At 38.0% G+C, this 23,759-nt stretch overlaps 1 protein-coding gene across 3 annotated transcripts in view; it reads right to left on the bottom strand.

Annotated features, from left to right (window-relative positions):
* Positions 1-5,429: 5,429 nt before the first annotated feature.
* Positions 5,430-23,759, bottom strand: part of rabggta (Rab geranylgeranyltransferase subunit alpha) — a 51,572-nt gene continuing 33,242 nt past the window's right edge. For all 3 annotated transcript variants that reach the window (XM_039746354.1, XM_039746361.1, XM_039746368.1), the window contains 8 exons: positions 23,456-23,561; positions 21,329-21,380; positions 21,124-21,212; positions 18,105-18,193; positions 12,976-13,092; positions 12,752-12,865; positions 11,278-11,365; positions 5,430-6,186 (listed from right to left, as the gene is read on the bottom strand). In XM_039746354.1, coding sequence (XP_039602288.1) covers positions 6,038-6,186; positions 11,278-11,365; positions 12,752-12,865; positions 12,976-13,092; positions 18,105-18,193; positions 21,124-21,212; positions 21,329-21,380; positions 23,456-23,561 — 804 coding nt within the window. In that variant the 3' untranslated portion in view covers positions 5,430-6,037. The remainder of the gene's footprint in view (positions 6,187-11,277; positions 11,366-12,751; positions 12,866-12,975; positions 13,093-18,104; positions 18,194-21,123; positions 21,213-21,328; positions 21,381-23,455; positions 23,562-23,759) is intronic.

Raw genomic sequence — 23,759 nt, 5'->3', positions numbered from 1 at the left:
CTTCACTGTGCAATGCTTACCTCATGATAGCATAAAATGGGCATCAAAGCGATAGAACGGTACTAGGATACGCCCTGTGAAGTCTCAATCACGTCAAAGCATTTGTGGAGGGGTTTGGTGGGTGTCCATGAAGTCTCAATTGTGTCGAAGCACGTGGCTTTGTGAAGTCTCCAGCACACATGAGCAGGCTTTTCTTTGGCTGCTCTGCCGAGTGTTGGTGGGAAGGGGTTTATGTGAATATCTGGTACCATAGCATTTTAAAATTGGGGCTTTTCAGTACCGGTATACCGTGTGAGCCTATATAGCATATCAGAGTTTTTCACTACACAATCTAGTCTTGTAATAATGCCATTTATTTCGCAGTAGTATTTTGTAATTAGTGATTTAATCCATTTGAGGTGTAATGTGCTGTGCTAACTTAGTTTGTTGTCCTGAGTGCAGTGCTGGTCAGTGGTTGCCATTCTGGATTATGTGCAGTGGTGTAGACTTCAAGCTTTTACTCAGACGAACTCTAACTGAAAAATGTTTTTTGGAAAAGAATGAAAAACAGCTTGGTTCTTCAAAGCACAGCATTTATAAATGATGGTAAGCAACTGTTGAAGAGCTAGTAACATTTGTTTTAGCCAATAAGAGTTAGGAAAACAACTTGAATTAAAATTTGTCTGGTGGATTTTGTATAAAGTAGACTGCCCAGGAAGCTAAAGCTCACTCACAGTGCCTTTAGTCACCAGACTTTCAGTCAACATGTCTGAGACAAGATCCTCCATTTCTCTAAGTCGCTAAGTACAAATTCAAAAGCCAAGGGCATGACATGCCATCATCAAACCATGGGATGCTTATACATAGAAACAGAAATATGGGGTACATCAGGTTAAATGATTTATGCTTTATATTAAATACATACAGTTCTGCATTTTAGAACATTTTTCATTGTCATGGTCCTGAATAGTGGCAGTGTAATGCATATAAGTATGTACTACTAACACTACCACAACTACTGCTGCTCTTTGCTGATAACTGAAAATGTTAACGTGTGCCAAGTGACAACCTTCCTACATTACATCCTTAGTACAATATGCCTTTTCTCTGAGAGAGCAGAGAGAGAGGTCTCTATCAAGGAGACTGCAAGAATAGGGTATATGGACCCCCCTGCAGAGTAGAACATTATCGTTAGCAGATGAGAATTTATCAAAACGATATTAACACAGACTGACCTTTTTTTTGAAAAAAAAACCAAAAAACATATCTCCAAAGATACAGGACAAAACATTTTGGAAAACCCAAAAATAATTTGTAAACTGGAAAGTCTACAGAATGAATTAGTCAAATCGTCAAAATGATGACGACTATGCAAGATCACTCACTACTGAGGTCTATAAAAACAATGGCATCACACAGAATATTCATTTTATTGAATTCTAGAGAAACATAACAACTTTTACTAAGAATATATCATTCTTGTCATGGACACAAAGAAAGGCTAATATAACACCAGTCAATCAAATTTTTAAAAACTCTGTAGGAGAAAAGTCATTGGAAAATCAACAATGCATTTGGAACCCTTTATTAAAACCATCTATTGTCTCACACGTTTTACAGTGGATTTGTTAAAGACAGACAGTTGCTATCATACCCTCACAATATATTCAATAATTTCTAAGATATATAATCCAACACCAACAGAGATTTCTGAGATCTTGCAGTCTTTGAATGCAGAAAAAGTATTTTATTAGATTTGAACTGAGTTAGACATTTACTGCATTACACAAATTTATTATTTTGACCCAGAATATCTGTAAGGATTAAACTATTATATTCCAGCCAAAAAGTTTCATTCAGGTTAATCAATTCTGATTGTTTTTTTAAATGTGAAACTAAATAGGGTTGCCCTTTCTCACTGATTTCATTTGGAATCATTAGAACATTAGCACAATCTACAGGTAGACCAGAACAGGCCATTTAGCTCATCAAAGCTCACCAGCCCTATCCACTTAGATCTTCTTAAATAAAATCAAGTAATGTTTTGAAAGTCCCTAAAGTCCTACTGTCTACCATACTACTTGGTAGCTTATCTCAAGTGTCTATAGTTCTTTGTGTAAAGATGTTAATGTTTGTGCAAAGTTAAACCTTAACAAATTTCTAACTCCGTCCCCGTGTTTTAGATGAACTCGTTTCAAAATATCTGTCTTGATCCACTGGACTAATTTCCTTCATAATTTTAAACACTTCAATCATTTCTCCTTTTAATCTTCTTTTGCTTAAACTGTAAATGCTCAGCTCTTTTAACCGTTCCTCATAATTCATGCCCTGTAGCCCTGGAATCAGCCCTGTCACTCTTACCGGGACCTTTTCTAGCGCTGCTATGTCCTTTTTGTAGCCTGAAGACTAAAACTGCACACAGTACTCTAGATGAGGCCTCACCAGTGTGTTATAAAGGTTGAGCAGAACCTCCGGTGACTTGAACTCCACACATCAGGGGGCCGAACATTCTGTTAGCCTTCTTAATGGCTTCTGAATCCTATCTGGTAGTTAATTGTGTTAAATCCACTGTGACTCCTAAATCCGTCTTGTAAGTTGTACTTTTGATTTTTAGACCTCCCAGTGTGTGTTCAAACCTAACATTTTTACTTCCTACATGTAATACTTTACATTTACTTATGTTAAATTTCATCTGCCACAAATCTGTCCATGCCTGTATGCTGTCCATATCCTTCTGTAATGATTCAATGGATTCTAGATTATCTGCCAATCCACTTATTTTGGTAACATCTGCAAACTTAACCAACTTTTTTTTTAGGAATTTATATTCCTATCCAAATCATTTATATATATTAAAAAAAGCATCGGCCCTAGCACTGACCCCTGTGGAACACCACTCTTAACAGTGGCCAGTTCTGATGAGGTTCTTCACACCATCACCCTCTGCTTCCTGTGTCTGAGCCAATTCTGCACCCATCTAAAAACATCACCCTGAACTCCCACCTCTTTTAGTTTGATGCCCAACCTCTCATGTGGCACCCTATCAAAAATCTTTCTGAAAATCCAGATAAATAATATTATATGCTCCGTTTTGATCATGCCCTTTTGTTGATTCCTCATAGAATTCCAGCATGTTAGTAAAACATGGCCTCCCTCTTCTGAACTCATGCTGACTGTTCAGTAAAACTCCTGTTATTGCCATGTGTTGCTCAATTTTACCCTTAATAATTCCTTCAATTAATTTTGAATTATAAGGGAACAACAGAAATGATCATGTATGCAGATGTCACTGTGCTTTATATTGCTGAGCCATATGCATGTGATAAGTTGCATATGAAAATGAAAGTGAGTTATACAGTATACAATTTTGGGGTTCAAAATTAATTTGATTAACAGAATTGTGTCTCTATTAAATCAAAAAAATCTTGGGACGAGACTTTATCTTTTGAAGAGAGACACTTTCACATCCCGTGAGACAGCCACGTCACGTCATACTTACAACCTTTGTAGGCAAGTCCCATGACACACATGCAGAGCAGGTTAGATAATGGAAGTAGGAAAATTCGAAAGTCTCAAAAAAATGAGTGAAAAGATAACATTAGCACTAACAAACGGAAAATATTACTCGGTGAAATAACGGAAAAGCAAAAAGAGATGGTGTAGTGTTTGAGGACAAAAGGACAGATGCTGTACAGGCTTTTAAACGTTCAAAGCGCCGCCTGAAATGCCAATCACACGGAACGGAAGCAGCAGCAAGCCAGTAGCTGATCAAGCAAAGAGGAGGTAAAAAAAACAACTGTTACTTGTTTTCCATTGTATCACCGTTTCAAAGGAGCGACTGCATCACTTTGGTGTGCATTCAGCCACACTCTTCACAATGGCGCAAAGCGCAGGCAGGGAGGAGAAAGGGGTTGGCAAGTGAAGCAAGCAGGGGTCAAAGCCCCCTAGTATATCATGTGAATAGACTTCTATGTCATCTTAAGTTTGATTTTACTTAAAAAAAGACAAAAAAAAACTAAGCAAGTTCCCAAATATTCCCTCACGTTATACCTATGCTTTCTAGTTTTCATAAAGATACTTTTATTATCTCCAAATTATACCATGGCTATTTAAAAAGTGCACTTCTGTATTATCTGAGGCAGGTTTGGGACTGGGAACTTTCATTTAGATTTGCAAATAATACAATAATATCTTCCCTCCATAAGATACTTCTTTTCAATGTGTGTGAATCTAATCATGAGCGACACTGTCAGACACCTTCCTTTACAAAGTCACATGTTTAGGAAACATCCTCTGCTCAGATCTTATTGAAATAAAGTAATTTCTTATTTATCAAACAGTTTTGGACTCAAGTAATCCCAAACTCTCCAGTAGCTCTGTTTGGAGTAACACCCAAGGGGGCATTACTTATTAAGAATAATCTAATGTTTTAACCTATAGTGCGTTTCTTGTGCGTCATCTTATCTTGTACAACAGGAATAATTCTAACCCACCTAACATGGTGGAAAGTCTGGTTTTACTTAACATTACACACTGAACACACTTTGCGAGTAAAAGTCCAAAAGTGCTTTAGAAATAGGCAGACATTTGCATGTGTTGTCCTCAAATAATTAAACATGCAGAATGTCTGCTAAACCTTTGGATATTACAGTTCCTTTGAGTAATTACTTCATATGAAATATTTTTCATTTACCGCAGTCTACCGAGAGAGGGTAACTTACATGACTTGAATATGATAGTGCTATATGTATTACTGATGAATAATTTATTCATTGTAATGTAATCCTAAATTTCATTATATTAGATAAAAAAGAAAGTAAGGCATTGAATATGTCTTTTGCTACAAGTACCTATGGACTTAACTTTAGCCAAGATAAACTGACAGCCATTCTGAAGTATTTGACTAGGATGTTCCACACCTTGACTCGAAACAGTCTACTGGCACCATTTACTTTCTTTCAGACACATAATAAGACTGCACATAATTAGACTTACCTGTCTATGTCTCCTCCCTCCTTCAATTCATCCGTTCCTTTCCTGTGTTACACATCAGGGCTTAACAAGTTTACAACTTTCACTGGAATTTCTTTTATCAAAGTCATACAAAGAGGCCAGTGTTCTAGTGAGATAATGGTAATAAAATCAAATACACTTTTCCCTTATGATTAATTCGCGTATATCTTTTTTTCTTTATCCTGAACACTGAAAAGTTGTTTCACCACACATGAAACAAAGTGTGAAATTTTGCTAAAAGTATAAAATAATCTTTAACAGGCAGGACAAAGCTGGCATTAATTGATTGCAGAGCATTTTCTCCCATCTAGTGGTCATTAGACAGACTGCAGCCTGGTTCTTATCTCTCATACATTATCGGTAATCTTTCAAATATTCAGTCATCCTATTGTTATAATACTGAATCAGCAAATGATGCTTAAGCAGGCACAGACAACTATGCATGAGGTTTTTATTAAATATTGGCAGCAGGACAATATTGATAGTGTCTCTTCTTGCAGCAATAAATAAACATAGTTGATGGTGTTGAAGGACCAAGAACAAATTTTGAGAGGTCAATATTGTAGATCTTCAGTATTACCAGAAAGATTTCAGATTTTGTAAGTCACATACATGTGGTTGTTCTTAACTAGTAAGACTGGTACCATACTTTGTCCCAGCAACAGGCTACATGGCTGTGGTATTCACTGTCTCTTTTGGTAAAGAAAATTTAGGTTGAACAGACTGCTAAAAGATGAATGATCATTCTGTCCAGTTTGGCAGAGCAGGTACCTCTCATTGCAGGGACTGCAGGTCCCTGGTAATCTGAGCGCTAATGGGGAGCCTGACAAATTGATGAAAAGTGAGTGACACACCAGTTCTGGAGTATCTAGGCACAGCTGGGTGAACTGCAGCTGTCAGGTCTACAAATGGCAAAATACAGAACAAACACTAATCTGCCAAGGGACTGATGGCCACATGACATCCTGCACTTAGACAACCTTGTATGATGAGAGTGTGTTATCTGCCAGGTCTATTGATATGAGTGGTTAGTCATTCTGATCCATCACACAATAAGGTCCTTGAGGCTTGGCAGCAGCTCTGACAGCTCTGACTCGAAGTCTGGAACTTCAGTGATGGGATTGCCTTTAAGATTAAGCAGTATAAGTGAAGGGCAAGATGCTAGTGGGCGGAGGTCACCGATCTTGGAAATCCCTGGAAAGAAATATTTGTTAAGGAAACAATACTGATTTAATAAAATAAATCAATTAATTGCAATTAGTTCTGTTTACTACCTGACTACTCTGGCTTTCAAAAGCTCCTATCACCCTGAGAGTAATCATAAATGAATTCAGTATGGTCTTAGTCTACAATTTCCTTTATGCTGAGATGAAAATGACCAACTTCGCAATCCTGCTCCTAAGTAGCAGGTCTAGGTGCAGGCCGCAGATATGGCCATCTCAGGAGCAGTGACATGAGTCTATGCACCTCTTTGATTCAACTACTGTCACTGCTTGGTTTACTAAAGACACAAGTTTATATTCTCATTATGGTTTTAGTCTTAACCAGAGCACTCACATCTGTGGTTGTGAAAGCGGGTGCAAACCCATGGTGTTGTAGGACACAGAAATGGGAGATGGCTAACAGACCATGTCAGAGAGCATATTTGAACCATTAAAATTAAAAACCTTACAAAATCTATTATAGTAATCAAAGACACAGTAATTTCCCTGTTTGTGTTCTTTTACAGGGCTTCAGAGGCACTTATCAAAGAAAACCAGAAGAAGCTTACCTCATTCTCAATCTGGGATCACACATTTCTCCACATCTTAATGACTGACTAACTTTTTAATCTCTCAATTGTCTCTTATGGCAGTGTTTTTTCACACCTACTCTCTCCTTTTTTCCACTTTCATCTGCCCTGGCTTTGTTCTCTCCTTCTCCTTGTGTTTCCTGCTTTTTCCTTTTCAGTATGAAAATAACCTTTAACCATATTTTCCCCTTTACAGAAATGAAGTTGCACAATAACACTGTAGATCTGAAACATCATTCTTAGTTATCCACAATGGAGACATTTAGTGCTTCAAACTATGGAAGTATGAAGCAGTCTATTAGATAGCTCATCGGATTACCACATTCTGTCATTTCAACCATTTTAAGCCGAAGCCAACACCATTTACAACTTTAGTTTTTCAACCACCAATTTTCTAAGCATGACTTTTTGGGTAAGGAAAAAAGAAAAGTGGAACCTAACCCTGCAAACGTTCAAACAAGGTAGTAACATGATCCAGAAGGGATGCTTATCAGTCTAAATCAGGGTTTGAAATATTTGAAAACACCCAACAACATATATTTCTAAACACCAAAATACACCAGCAATGTAGTACTGTAATTGACACTGTATTCTAAAATTTGTGTGTAACAATAACATGTTCCCACTTTGCAAAGCACCCAGACACATTATTTCCCGGCCCAATCTACGGATTTCCTTCAGGAGCTCAGTCAGGGTAAAACATGTGCATTTTATATATCATTCACCATTGAGGTAAGCCTAATTAAAAAGTTAAATCTTTATAGATAGCGACTTGTGCAATGTTAAACTAATGTACATTCTTGTACACCTCAACACAGCCCAGAGAGATGGTTACATAAATAAGTACCCAAGGAAACATTATTGCAAATGTAATTTCTAATCACAGATATCTTTATTTAAATGTAATGACTACTCTTTTTTATACAACTGATTCAACAACTCTAGTGTGAAAACTTTGTTGGTTTAGATACTTTTTTCATTACTGAAGTCAATATTGTACCAATAAATAATGTACAAAACCTTTGAAAGTTCAACAGTTGTACTCAAGTGAAGAACGCAAAATAAAAGAAATACCTTTTTAAACAAGTCATATTTTGTGCACCCATACTCCGTAGGTACTCTGTGGAGATTCTGGATTATGAAGCACGGATGAAGTGCGTTGCCTAAGGATGACCCTCTTTAGAATAAATTACTTTGAAAGCGGAGTTTCAACTGTTGTTACATTTGTTGCAAAGTCTTGAGTTACCAATTATACAATACTAGTGTTAGTGTTGCACTTTTGGTATTGCACAACTTGAAAAATGTACAGCTAGTCAACAAAGTAGCAGAGAAGCATGGAAAATAATTTGGGTCCCCTTGGGGGGGATTAGTCAAATCAGTGACCTCAACTGAATATCAGATTAGAATGTTATTTTACTTGAAGCATACTAGATACAATATGTAACCTGTTTTACATACATATAGGCTAGACTGGCCTAATCACATAGCCTAATGTGAAATAACTGGAACACATTATTTATTAGATTTGTGACAGTAAATAAAAAGCACATACCACCAGCAACAGTTGCCATCTTACCAATAGTAGGGTTGGCCAATAGGCAGATCACAATTTTTGAGGCTATAGAGCTGTGTGTCAGAACAAGTAGTTTGCAACAGTCATCACAAAAGACTAGCGTTATTCCTATTCACTCAATGCACATTAGAGCCTAAGTACAGTTCTGAAATACCTGCATTAAATTTCCAAATGACTGTACAGTCCTGGGGTGTATAAGTGGTGAAAAGGAAGAAGAGTAAGGAAGAGTAAAGAGACCCTATAGATCACTGTGTGTTTTTAGTGTGGATTGAAACACCTGCAGTACAATGTTAGCCAAACCAAGGAGATGTTTTTGGATTCCAGGAAAAGGAAAGTTTCCCTGGCTTTCATCTTAAGTTTCAGGAGTAAAAGTTGAGATTGTTCAAGTATAAAAGTACCTGGGGGAGCACCTGGACAGTAATTTGGATTGGTTCATAAACACTGAAAATATATAAAAAAAGACCTAGAGTCAACTGTGTCCCCTGGGGACAAAAACTCACTTACCTAGAAACAAATGAAAGAGGAAAGGAATTATGTAAGTATCACTCTGTGACTGTGTAGTGAACAAAAATGTACTTAGTATTGAAGTTACGCTAAAAACAACCTCACAGCCGTATTATCTGCACAATGTACTGAATTGACATTTCTCTGACTATAATTTATTTGCAAAACTCAAGACCTGCTCACCATCAGGGTCAACAATTTACCATGATCTTAACTGATTTTTAACTCTTTGGGTATTTCTTTGAAAAGATTTTATGTTAAAGAAATTTAAACTTCAAGTAGTCACATACTGCACCTTCCACGACCAATAACCGCACATCAAACAATGTCATTTTTCCATCCATCCATCATCCAACCCACTGAATCCGAACACAGGGTCACAGGGGTCTGCTGGAGCCAATCCCAGCCAACACAGGGCCCAAGGCAGGAACCAATCCCAGGCAGGGTGCCAACCCACCGCAAGACACACACAAACACACCCACACAACAAACACACACTAGGGCCAATTTTTAATCACCAATCCACCTAACCTGCATGTGGGAGGAAACCGGAGCGCCTGGAGGAAACCCACGCAGACACGGGGAAAACATGCAAACTCCACGCAGGGACCCGGGTCTCCTAACTGCAAGGCAGCAGCACTACCACTGTGCCACCGTGCCGCCACAATGTCATTTTTAAATCACGTTAATTGGACTTTGTGTCAATGAAAACTATTGAGCCACTACAAGCCTATTTGGGTTACATTTTTAACTACATGACACCATAAAGTACCGTTAAAAAGTATGTATTAAATGTAGTCTACTGATGCATGGAATTCTATTTTCAGTTGTTTTTGAATATGACTCACAGTTACACAAATATTTAATAAAAAAGTAATAACTAACTCATTGATAAAGTAACAAAAAAATTTCAACCTTCAAATCAAAGTCCCTAAACGCACCTGAATGTTACGCAATGAGTACATTTCCTAAATTATTTAGCAACTTTTATTACCTAAATGAACAATATAATTATTTATGTACAGTACCTGCTTATTTATCTTTCTTACTGTTTCACATCAAGTGCATTCTGTGTGTTATTTATGTATTAATGCTGAAATTTCCCTTCTAGTATCAATAATGTATTTATGTACTGTAAGTGTACCTACCAACATTCTATGTTTATCTTACATAGAACCTTTCCAACATATCTGTCTATTTATGAGATGGGTCTTAGTGCATGTGTGTTCCACTGAAGCACTGCATGATTGTTGTTAGGCATATTGCAGTTTCTTTTAAAAGTTAAAATACAAGTATATTTAATTCTAGATCACAAAAATAACCAAAATACTTTCTTTGGGCCCATAGAAAGTATGTCTACAAGCAGCTAAAAGGAGGGACATTGCTGATAACAAAAGGTTTTTTCATTTAAGTGTCACCAACACAAAAGCATCTGTGCAACTATCTCAGTCTGGGAATTCACTCTATGGTGTTGCAGCTAAGTGCTCCCTGCCAGTAGCCTAATCAATCTGAGACCTTTGGGTTACAAAATAGTTCTCTCATCTCAGTGAGTGGTAAAAGGCAGTCCAGCCAGGATCTCAGCCTGAGGTCATACACAGTTCTCTGGTTGTATCTGAGCTTTTGCCCAGAAACCCACTCCTACATTAGTGTAGCAACTATCTAAAACATATACTGAACACAACATTCTACTTGTCAGTTGATATTCTCCAGAAGAAAGGCTACCTGTTCTTGAATGAGCACTTTGAATAAATGTTCTTCCTAATGATGCCAATGTGCTTAGTGAGCTCACCAACTTTTCTTCCTATAGATTCTCACACACTGGGTATACTTTTGGCTGATCTTTACAATAAAAATAAGCCAGCAGTGGTTACAGCATAAATATGATTGGAGGGATCAAAATATTCCTTTGCACCAGGGCTCATAACTAAACCCACGCTTTGTTGATGAACAGCAAAACCTTTATGGTTCTATTGCCAAGACAGTTTATTAAAGATGGCAACTGATACCTATTTCAGAGAAAGACTGGACATCGATTTTGGTAAGCACAAGGTTTAATCATAAGAACTGAGCTGAGAACCTTTGCTTTTAACTGTATCTAGAACCAAAAAAGTTGTTGAAAACATAATTTCAGTATCTCTGTCTCCTTACCTTTTCTTCTAACAGTTCTCCTCATGAAAGTAGAAAATTAAAAAACTAGCCATGAAATAAAATTCTATCAGGTTTTTAGAAACGTTTAGTCTCTTTTACACTTATTGTTTGTGAGGAAAACTGTATGTTCATGCACAGCTTCATTACTGAAAAAGCTCTACATCATAAGGCTCCTACTTAAATATACTTAAATTACCACTTCACTATACTTCTCTAATAAAAAAGAAGAAAAGAACAGCACAGATGATATCAAGCGGAGTAAGGATACGGTTGTTTTGCAAGGAAATCTCCTGCAGCCGAGGTAGCTGCACCAGGCCTTCCAGAGATTCAATCTCATTATCACTGGCCTCTAGGACCTATTGAGGGATAAAACAAAGATGAACATTTTGTTTGTTGCAATAACAGAAACACCAAGGGCATTTTTCCTATAGAGTAGGGAGTACAGGGCCATGCCCACCACACCCAAAAGCTTAGAGTGATGATGTTGTATTCTTTAAAGCTGACAGCAGATCTCCCTAGAAGAAGCATTGCCTTGTTCAATGAACTAACTGAGATGACGTCATTATCTATTTTTGAGGGGGGACATGAATTTCATAAACACACTAGAAACATTTAAGACTTTTAAAAATGTGTAGGGGAGTGGCACAGGTTACAGAAAAAAAACAAACACAGACTGAATAGATTGAAAGATGCGACAGAACAAACAAGCTTAACCAGACAGTGAGGCTAAAAATTACAAGCAAATGTCTGTCAGCTCATCACAATCTCTAGTATGTGCAAAACCACAAGAAGCACTGATCAGAAACACAGCCTGGTGTTCGCTGTGGCTACGTTGGGGAGTCTTTCAAAAAAGACGTCTCTCAGATATGGGGTAATGGAAGAAAGAACAGAAGACCAGTCAGTGAAATATAGGGTAGCAAAGGAAAAGACAAGGTATAGGAATACAAGCTAATGACTATTTCAACCTTGTCAGTTAAGGTAGTTCTGCTCTGTTTGCAACAATGAAATATCTAGTCAAACCAACACTTTGTGCTAACAATACCTCTCACAACTGGGCTGATAAAGACTATGTTGTGGAAAAGTCGATAATATGCTGTATTTTTTGCTTAATATACTATTATTCACTATTTGTATTGTATTCTTGCTGATGGACCTATTTGTGAGGGGTGTCATGAATGTTCCCTTTGGAAAGTACTTCCTATGAAAGGTACTGTATTAAATAAAGAGGGGTTAAAAAGTACTAAACACTGAGATTTAAAGAAACAGCCCTAAGAATTTTTGAACTTAAATAATCAATCAGAAAATCAAAATGGTCCATGGATACCACCCTACACTTTTTCTTGGTAGACTGGGGAAACAGCTGTCTGACTGGCTAACACTTATCCATCAAAAACAATTGCAAAAAATAAACCGGTTTGGTTAGTGCTTCCTTCCTATAATCTGCAGCCAGTATGGGTACAACACTTTCCAAGCTTGGAGGGGGTGTGTTCTAGCAAATTCATTTTATCAGGAGAATCAAAGAATGTATAGGAAGGGGAACAGTTGGAAATATAGAGTATAAAAAATAAAGGGAAGTGTCGACAGCTTGTTTTTTTGATCCTTTCCATTAGTAACAAAAATGAATACACAAGGAGCTTAAATAACTTTGAATTAACATATTGAGTGCTAAAAGTGTAACTAAAACGCAGGACAGTGTGTATTTCAGAAAACCATCTCAGATCAACAAGTCCAGCCCCACTTACTTCTAGGCACTGCATCATAGACAGATGGATGGGCAGGCTTTTCAGACGGTTACTTGTCAGGTTCATGTGTGTAACCAGCTGCATCTGGTCTAAGTGACAGAGGTTTGTCAAATTCTATAACAGAACAATGAACATCAGTCACATGTGGATGAATAATAACTTGAGCTTTAAAAGAATTCAAACATAAAAGTTATTTAGTGAAAACCGGGCCAGAGAGAACTTGCCTTTTTGGACAAGTCAACAACACGAGATTCTGCATACTCCATCTTCAGTATACTATTCTCAATAATAAACTTGCTCAGTAGGTCATCAAAATATGCAGTGCGCATTGGGTCAGTTGCCTAAATCAAAAAAGGAACATGCACAGGATTAACAGTCATTGTCCAAAAAACAAGCATTTGTGTTACAAAATGCAGGAAATTATAACTGACAACTAACAGCATCATTTGAATTATGAACTTGTGACTAAATACTGCATTTAAATTACAATACTATAACCTGTAAATACACAAATAAATCTTTCCCAAAGGTTGAAACAATAAGCATGTACAGTAAGTCAACATGCAAGGCAGAGTTTGTGTAAAATGTCATCTTTGAGAGCAAGCTCTGCTAACTCTCTCCCAGAATATGTAAGGGCATGTTCATAGTTCACTTAGGACTACTTACTTAATGGCTGTGAGAAAGTTGGTTCATTTAAATATTTGCCATATGTGAACATTATTTCTTAAATGCCAGTGGTGTTTGCTGTAGTGCCATTCATTTGATTAACATGTTACATTTAATATGTAATTAACTTTTTTTTATTGAATTTGTTTTTTCAAAAATTTTGGTTAAAAAGCTGTAATAGGATATACAGTACAGTACAAGTAAACAAATATGCACATGAGGTCATATACAAATAGGATTATTCATTTATTTAATTTGGAAAGTTCACTGTACCTATCCAGGGTTTGCATTCTGGGTCCTCCCTGCATGGTTTTTGCATTTTCTCCTGTGTCTGCATGGTTTTCCTCCAGGTGCTCCAGTTTCCTCCCACAGTCCAAAAAATGCTGGTTAGGTTTTTTAGAATATAGGTTAGGTGAATTGGCAATCCTAAATTGGCCCCAGTGTGTGCTTAGGGTGTGTGTACCCTCCAACTGACTGGCACCCTGTCCAGGTTTTTCCCTGCCTTTCCCCCAGTGCTAGCTGGGATAGGATCCAGCAGACCCCCTAAACCCCCCACACCCAGCGACCATGTTTAGGACAAAAGCGGGTTAGAAAATGACTGACTGACAGTGTACCCATTTACATGAATCACAATACCTCACTTAATGACACATTAACCAGAGATTTCAAGTTCTACCTGTGTGCACACCTGTGGCTTCTAGATTTGGTCTATAAAAGCATCCAAATTGTCGATGTTGCCCTTTGATTTATTCACTGTAACAAAACAGCCTTTTTAATTTAATGATTAAAATTATGTTCTCATATATTTTTGAAAATGTGAATTAATGCGTACAACTGTAGCCCAGTAATGAACATTCTGTTTGTTATCACTAGTGAATTGGCAGCTACTGTTTCATTTATATTTTTGTCTACTTTATGTTAAGTGATATTTTAAATTAATCTACTTACAATTCATTTGGGGAATTTAAAGTGGATTCTTAAAACAAAAAAATAAGCATAAAGCAGGTCTTGTGTGATTTTCTCTCTGATTCATTAACTTATTTTCTTTATTGTATCCTAAACCTCACTTTAAGATTTTATAAAAAGTTTTTCAATATAGTTTGCGATTTTGACTGTGTGTCTAGCTTAAGAAAACATAAGTTAAAGAATTTGATTTCTAAAAATTAACACTGGATGAAGCCAAAACTGGGTGGGAATGCCAGAAGTCCCTCGGAGATCCTCTGGCAAAGAGTATGTGAACATTGTATCAGCAGGAATTTTTTATACATTTTTATACTGCTCCGAAATTTCCTTTCATAATTTTGAAAACTTCATTCATGTCACCTCTTAACCTCTGTTTGCTTAAACTGAAAAGGTTAAACTCATTTAATCTTTCTTCATAAGTCATACCGTGCAGTCCTAGAACAAGCCTAGTCACTCTTCTCTGGACATTTTATAGTGCTGTTATGTCTTTTTTGTAGCCCAGAGACCAAAACTGAATACATTACTCAGGTGAGGCCTCACCAGCATGTTATAAAGCTTAAATATAACCTTTTTTGACTTGTGCCTAAACTACTTCTGTACATCTGTCTAGATCAGTGGTGGCGAACCTATGGCACGCGTGCCAGAGTGGGCACGCATGCCGTCACCCCAGCACAGAGTTCGCTACTAGAAAGCCAGAGGGACGCGGGGCCAGTCTGCTCCATTCCCCCTCTTCACACGTTCCTGAGGACATTTCTGACATCATCCGCCACTCTGCCCAGCAGCCCAATGGGAGCACTTCCTCCCTTCCTGACTGGGGTAAGACGGACGGCTCACATGTGGTAAAGGTGATTTCCGTGGTGGGGTTGGAGAGGAGCTAGGTTGGAGGGGGATGTGGTATAGTGGGTCCACAGCCCAAAATTAAAAAGGCCAGTCGTAATAGATAATCGCCGCACTCGTGGCTTAGAGGGGGGGTGTGGTAGTGTGGCCGGAGCGGTTTCCGGGAGCTTCATGATGCAGGTGGGTCATCTCTTAAGTGCACAGGTGAGGAGTCGACCGCATCTGTAATTGTTGCCGGGAGATGGTAATTGCCACACCTGATCCACGTCCCCGTAATATATAATAGAAGCGTAAGGCAGATGGAAAGGGTAAAAAAAACAGAGAGAGAACAGGAACGAAGATAAATGGGGAAGACCTACGTGAAACACTTGAGAAGATAGAAGGGATGACAAAGGACAGCACAGTTAGTTCTGAAACTGAAATCCTTAAAGTGCGTAATTCTCTGCCAATTAATTTTAAGTCAATGAAAGCACTTGGGATTGCTTTCCTTACTTTGTTTGGATCATCTTATGCTTGTGAGCAGCTGTTTTCAGCTTTAAATTATATCAAATCTGACACCAGAAACAGACTAACAGATGATTTGAGTGCTGCATGTGTTGCTCTCAAACTTACAAAGTATGAGCCAAGGTTAGACAAATTATCAGCATGCATACAACAGCAAAAATCACATTAATTGTTCAAAAGCATGCCAAATGCAAACTTTTACCTTTCAGTAAAAAGTTGTTTGTATCATTGAAAGCTCTGTTATTGTGTTTTTCTTTTAAGACAAAAGATGTTAATGTATGAGTTGTTTTTTCTAAACTAAAACCTCAGTATTCAGGTTAAATTGCCATGTTGGCACTTGCAATAAATATGTGGGTTTTGGGTTCCAGTTTGGGCACTTGGTCTCTAAAAGGTTCGCCATCACTGGTCTAGATGTTGATTGTGGCAAGCTCCACGTCTTTCTCATGAGGAGTACTTTAAATCTAACATTTCTGCATTTCTACAAATCTGTCCATGTCCCTCTGTAATGAATTGACAGATTCTAGATTATCTACCATCCCACCTAGCTTGGCATCATCTGCCAACTTAACCAGCTTGTTGCTTATAGTCCTACCAAGTTAATGTATATATTAAAAATTACTGCAGCATTAAAACTAAGCACTAAGAGACAACACTTTTAAAAATCAGCTAATTCTCATAAAGTTCCTCAAACCATAACCCTATGCTACCATAACCAATTTTGTGCCCATCTACACACTGCACCCTGAATTCCCACTTGTCTGAGGTTTACTGCTAGTCTCTCATGTGGGACTTTATCAAATACCTTTTAAAAAACCAGGTAAATAACATAATATGCACCTCTCCAATCGTATCCTTTCGTTGCTTCCTCACTGAATCCCAGAATATTAGTAAAACACAACTTCCCCATCTGAAACTATGTTGATTATTTGCAAACACTACTGTTCATGCTATGTGCTGCTCAATCTTTGACTTAATAATTCCTTTCATTAATCTACCCACGATACATGTTAAGCTTACTGACCTACACTTATGTTGATCTGCCTGATTGTCCTTTTTATATGATATTTGCTTTTTTTTCCAGTCCTTAGAATTTTTTCCCCAGTCTGCAGTGACTTTCTAAAAATATGTGTTATTAAAAAATAACGGCATATATATGTATTTACTAACCTCCTTAAACACTCTGGCATAATTTTTTTCTTGTCATTGTGATTGTTAGACTTCAGCATATTTAATCTAAACAGCATTTCTCCCTCTACAATTTCTAAATCACTCAGTACCTTTTTAGTAGTCCCTGTTAATGCTTGGACGTTATCCACTACTTCACATGTGAAAACTTCAAAAAAATTCAAGTTTAGATCATTCCCTAATATCACTGTCAAAGTCAGTCAGTCACTGACCAACCCTCCATATCCTAACACAAGGTCACAGGGCTCTGCTGGAGCCAATCCCAGTCAGCACAGGGCACAAGTCAGGAACAAACCCTGGGCAGGGCATCAGCCCACCTCAGGGCACACACACCCACACACCAAGCACACACTAGGGACAATTTAGGATCACCAATGCACCTAACTTGAATGTCTTTGGACTGTGGGAGCAAACTGGAGCACCCAGAGGAAAACCATGCAGACATGGGGAGAACATGCAAACTCCACACTGGGAGGACCCGGGAAGCAAACCCAGGTCTCCTTACTGCGAGGCAGCGGCGCTACCACTGCACCACCACTGCACCACCATGCCGCCCTTTAATATCACTGTATACTTCTGAATACTTTTGCAAAGCACTACAAGTTGTTGCCATCTACTGGAAAAATCTGAGAAATCAGTATCTACAGTCATCATATATATATATATATATATATATATATATATATATATATATACACATGTTGATTCAACATGGGCTCACTATTAATGTTTATGAGCGTGGGTCCACTGACATGGTGCTGGGATGCTGCCAAGATGTATACTTTAAGTGTGTCTTGGTATATGCCAAAACAAAAAAGGCAGAATAAAAGTGCTTTTTGTATGTTGTGAGCTGAATAACAAAACTGACAGTGGGAGACTGCAGGAGTGCAAACAACCATAAGATAATAGAGAAATAATATGTTAATTCATAACTTAGAGGACAAATCTTACAAGTGGAATAGAAAGACCTCAACTTGTAAAAATAATGTGCAGTAAATTTACTAAACTTCCCAAAGGTCATGCAAAAAGACAGTTTCCCCTTGGGGATTAATAAAGTATACCAAATAAAAAACAAAAAAAAGAGTGATTGACAAGAGTCCGCCATATCCAAAATTATAATGACAGTGGTTTCTTCAATTACTTTACAATGGATCCTATGACATTTGAAAAACAAAAACATCTTTGTCACACTGATTACCTTCAATGTCTGGAAGCACTGTAACATTTCTTTTTCATAACCAAGGGGGTCTAATGCCCTCATGAGGAGGATAATGGTTAGTGCACACCCTGTAACAAAGATGAAACAAAATATTTTTAGAAAGCATGCCAAAACATACAGCCACTGTCTAAAAGTTATTTATTCTGTATTTTGTATATATTGTAAAAATAAACTTTGAGCTTATCAACAAAACCTAGTGATTTGTAAAGAACAAGTGTAGCTGTTGCACACTGGACTGTATATCCAGCCTACATGAAGGTCAGTAATTGGATATTCAGTAATACATTACTTTTTCCAGAAGCAATATTCTGGTAGAAATCTGAATACTGTTTAGGAGCTCTATTAACATTTTTGGGGCTCCCAAAAACTTCACTGGACATGAAGTGCACATGCTTACAAATATTTGCAAAGTGGATGGATGTCACTTCATATTATGTTTCCAAGTCAGTAGCTGCCAAAGGTTTGGTGTATTAGTACTCCTCCACAGCATCTTCTCCAGTGTAGATAGGAGTGTGTTTTATCCCCTTCTTCTTGAAGTCTATGACCAAATCCTTGATGTTGTTGGTATCAAGTGAGAGATTGATTTCTTGGAACCAATATGTCAGAGGGCAAGACTCATCTCTTTAAGGTGTCCCATTATTGTTGGTGATGAGGCCTTCAATGGTGAAGTCATCAGCAAATCTAATGCAGGAGTTGGGGCTGTGCTTAATCATGCAGTCATTGGTGAACGAGGAGCAACACTATCCTTTGGGATGCCTGTGGTCAAGATCAGCATGGCAGAAGTAGTGTCAATCTGCACATACTAGGGGTCTGAAAGTTATTAAGTCCAAAATTCTGTGACAAAGAGTATCATTACGTCTAGGAGCTTGGTGGTTAGCTTTGACGGAACAATAGCGTTAAATGCTGAGATGCAGCTTATAAACAGTACTCTAGTACAGCAGTTTGTATTTTTGAAGTGTGTCAGGATGTTACAAAGTGTATGGGACATGGCTTCACATGTTGCCATTTATTGTATAATGAAACAGGTCCAGACCGATCTTGGCTATTCAGTTTAATGTTTCCCAGCAGTAGTCTTAATAAATGTAGCAGCTGGTGAGGACGCTGTGGAGATGGTCAAAGGCTTTATATTTCTTTTACTTATGATCAGTTTGACATCTTAAAGTGGGCAAAACTGTTCACAACTTAAGTGCAAGAACGCTCACCGCACACTAGTGTCAGTAAATATATGGATATATCCTACTGGTCAAAAGTTTGATAACACCTCAGTTTTCCAATTTTTCTTCAAATTTAATCAGCTGAAATACTATGAATTACCTAAAATGGTGGAAAGATAAGCAGTAAACTGCCAAATGTTTAAATTTAAAGATTAGGTTAGCAAAAACTGAAAAATGCAAATTTTAAAATGTTACTAATGGGCCTTCTTCAGAGATCAACTAATAGGTTACAACCTGCAGATATTCTGCAGTAATTAAAGTATTTTAAGCCTTGCAAATTGAAGCCAACAACTTGCACAGGTGTACCAGATTCCATTGATTACTTAAAAACCCTCTGTCCGTCTTAAAGCAAAGTTGGAACAGACTGTGTTACTACACCCTTTGAAGTACTACTTGGACAATACTACACTGTAGAAAGTTGTAAATTCTGGTGATAATGGCAAGAAAATAGCAATTACCAAATTAAATGAAAGAGAGCATTATTGCTCTTAGAAGTGTAAGCCTTTCACTTGGAGAAATAATAAAAAAAAATCAACGTCAGTGAGTGTGGTGTCCTGCATAATCTAAAGGCAATTAGAAATAGGAAGAGATCTGGCTGACACAAAGTCACAACCCAATCAGAAGATAAGTTTCTGAGGGTCACCAGCTTGCATGATAGGCACTTCACAGCACAAAAGCACAGCTTAACTGTGGTCAAAAAAGCAAGTCTCAGTTTCTACTGTGAAAAGAGAGTTTGTGCTTCAGGTTTGACATGGCGAGTGGCAGTAAGAAAGCCATTCTTTTAAGGACAAAACAAGAAAGCAAGGCTTGCCTGGGCTATGAAATACCAGCTATGGACTACTGCAGACTGGAAGAAAGTCTTATGGACCAATGAATCAAAATCTGAAATCTTTGGTTCATCATGCAGTGTGTTTGTAGGGAATAAGGTTGGCGAAAGGATGGTTCCTCAGTGTCAAACATGAAGGAGGAAGTGGGGTAGTCTGGGCTTCTTTTGCAGGAGGCAGAGTTGGTGACTGTAATTCTGAAATGAATGGGTTACCCCAGCATTTTGCAGCACCACACACGATACCTTCTGTCTAGTAGGTCAGGGGTTCATCCTACATCGAGACAATGACCCAAAACATACCTCCAGCCTATTTTAGAACTACGTTAAAAGAACAAGAAGGTACACTTCAAAAAATGGACCGGCCAGCACAGTCTCCAGACTTAAACCCCATTGAGTTAGTCTGGAATGAACTGGATAGTTGAAGGTTAAAAGGAAAGCAACCTACAAGAGCAACACATTTGTGGGAACTTCTGCAACAGTGTTTGGATGATCTTTCTGACTAATATTTTATTTCCCTTACAGAAAGAATGCCACATGTATATTTAACAGCAAAAGGTGGCTACTTTGATGAATCAAAAATTTTTATAAAATTTTGTACATGTAATAATTATTCCTTGACTTATTTTTGATATTTATTTGTTCTATGCCTCAATTTCAGGAAACATTAAAACATTAAACTGCATGCATTTCCATAAAAAAATTAGGTGTTCTAAAATGTCTGACTGGTAGTGTGCCTCTATACATAAATTGCATTTCAGTACAGAGCAGGGTGTTTTTGTGCTTTACTGCATATGATTGTGTGGTTTTTTAAACTAAACCATACTAGAAAATGTATACTATAAACTGGACTGAACTGGCGCCTGTCCACTATTAGCAATGCTATTTGCTTAAAACAGTAAGGATACAGATTGAGGAAGCCCTTCTAAGTAAACAGAGGCTGAGACCAGTGCTAACTTACACTTGTTATCTGGCTCCAGTTCTTGCAGCTGGGTACAGGAATTCAGTTCTGACTGAAGAACGGTAGTCTTCTCCACTGAAAGATCACACCTGAAAGAGTGCACATACAAAAAAATAACTCACTGTTAATACAATTTTTCCTTCTTCCTTGGGCCACTCACTTCAAAGCTCATAATCACAAAGACAGTTAATATATAATTTACTACCTGAAGAGTTGTTGATCCGTAGCACTGTCTCGGCACCAACTCTCAGAGCGACCTGCAAAACAGAACCATGTAGATGAAGCAAAAAAGACAAGTGATGAAGAAAACACTTAAGCTACTTTCACATTAGCTCTCCAGCTCAGACTGTAATTATGTCTAGTGTGAAATCTCCAACGTGGGTTAGAAATGATAAATTTAGATCATAAGGAGAAGATCACATGGCATCTAAAATGATGCAGTGCAAATATTTAGCTTTATGAAATGGAAAGACATTAATTTACAATTATTGTGCACCTCTACGTCCAATTAATCAAACTATTACAAGCAGCACACCGAGGACAGTGCTTATAAAAATTCAGTGAATGTATCCGCAGCTGGTCATTTTAATCTTCTGAAGCTTATTTATGACACACAATCTAGATGCATTTTTCCAACTTGCATGTTTTCGGCAGCATATTAGTTACAACTTCAGTATTGTATGTCTACCTAAAAATGCAGTGTTAAATAGAACACCAGCCTGGTGTCTGACTAGTAAGGGCAACGTCCAACAACACCCCTCTAAAAGGAAGGGTGAGGGACAAAGAGAGAAACAGCACTCCTCTAGCATATGCAAAGGTCGTGGGTGGTAAACCCTGTGCATATATTGGGTATACAGAATTGAACAGTCAGGGGCACCACTATGGGAGAGAGAGGGCATTGTGACTTGGAAGTTAATGTAACAATATTCTCCAAGGAGACTAGACATGAGATAACCAGATATTAAGATAGCAGGACTAGTGAGAGGCCATAAAACCTCCAGGTTAACAGGTGGCAATGCATCACTACGTTGGGAGAAAGGAGTCATTTTGCCAATTCTAGGGCACGCTCAGGGATTGGAAGGAAGGCAGTACTCCCCTGTTAACCACTACAGAGTAGTACACAGTCATTCTTTTAGGGGATGGGCAACATTGAAGCCATTTAATAAAAATGGCCCTTAAAACCAGCTAAAGAGTCAGAGGTACAGGCACACCAAGAGCCTCTAGAGAGTGTTCCATGTAGCAAAAGAAGGCCTTCCCTGAATCAAGAAGCAACTTGGGGCTTAGCTTGATATGACTCACCCCGTAGGGGTTTTAGGCTACTAGAGCCATGACCAGTGAGTCAGGAGTCGAGAGGACCATTTCATGAAAAGACTCACTGGTAGGAGAAAGATACTAGGGTTATTGGAGGAGTGGGCATGAGGTTGTGAGGCAAGAGGAGTGCTTTGTGGTATTTTTAAAGGTCAGCAAGTGTGCAGATAGACAGTGATTGAACAGCCATAAAGGCAGGCCCTGCGAAAGTCTCTGGTGTAGAGTTTAAAGCTTTGGACTTCAAAAAACCACAAAAAAGTTGTGGGTTCAAATCCTTCTACTGACACTGAGTGACCATGAGCAAGTCACTTGACCTGCCTGTACTCCAGCTGGAAAACCAAAAGAAATATAACCAGTTTTATCATAAATGTAATTCGCCTTGGAATAAGGTCTCAGCCAAATAGTTAAATGTAAATGATCCAGCAGTGTTTTGTTAGCTTCTGTTTACTTCCTACTTTTGTGTCTCACTGCATTTATATTTTCCATGGGTGATATACCAATATGCCATTCCATATACTTTTGGTGTCCTTGGCATCATCACTGGTGTGGAGAGATGTCACCAGGGCCCCTTCTCACATAAAATAAATGTAGTTCATAAGAGCACTGGATTTCTCTTGAATACCAAAATTTTGTGTCAGTTTGGTGAACTTTATTAGATATATAAAGGTCAGTTTATTCTATATGCTCAATTTAGGACAACATTACATTTATTTCCTCCTAAAATCAGGAAAATTATACCTCCCACTAGGAAAAAAAATGTTAAGGGACTAAGCTCACATCAAAGTGAGGCAGTCCATCCTTTTTGAATCCCCAAGGGCACTTGCTGTGATCAGGTTTCTAACTCTTGGCAGTGATAGAAAAAAATAAATGAGGAGACATCCATGGGCTACATAGTTAGAATGTCATTTCTTTTCAACGTGGTGATAACTTTAACATTTTTGCCTTTAGTATCTAGGGCGGATATGCATAGCAGCTCTGGCTAGTTATGAGCTCAATGGTTAGCGTGTTCTGGGGGCCCACTTACCTTTATACAGGATACACTCTCGTTGGATCCTCCCATCTCGCCAGTGAACCTTAAAATTATGTTCTGAGCAGGCAGCATTAATGGTATTAGGGGGCAGTTCACAGATCATAGAAGAGATTAAGGACAATTGCTTACTCCATTCAGTACATTTTTATTAATAACATTTAGACAGTAAGGTTAACTTAAAACAATGCATTCATTATGATGGTTAGTTAAAGAATATATTGTTTACTGAAAGTATTATTTTGACATCTCATTGGACCTAGTTCAATAAACTGACTTAATGTGGAGACAGCATATTCTC

Source organism: Polypterus senegalus, chromosome 1 (assembly GCF_016835505.1).
Source record: "Polypterus senegalus isolate Bchr_013 chromosome 1, ASM1683550v1, whole genome shotgun sequence".
Lineage (NCBI taxonomy): Eukaryota > Metazoa > Chordata > Cladistia > Polypteriformes > Polypteridae > Polypterus > Polypterus senegalus.
Note: the sequence above shows the minus strand (reverse complement) of the source record. Positions and strands in the feature narration are given on the sequence as shown.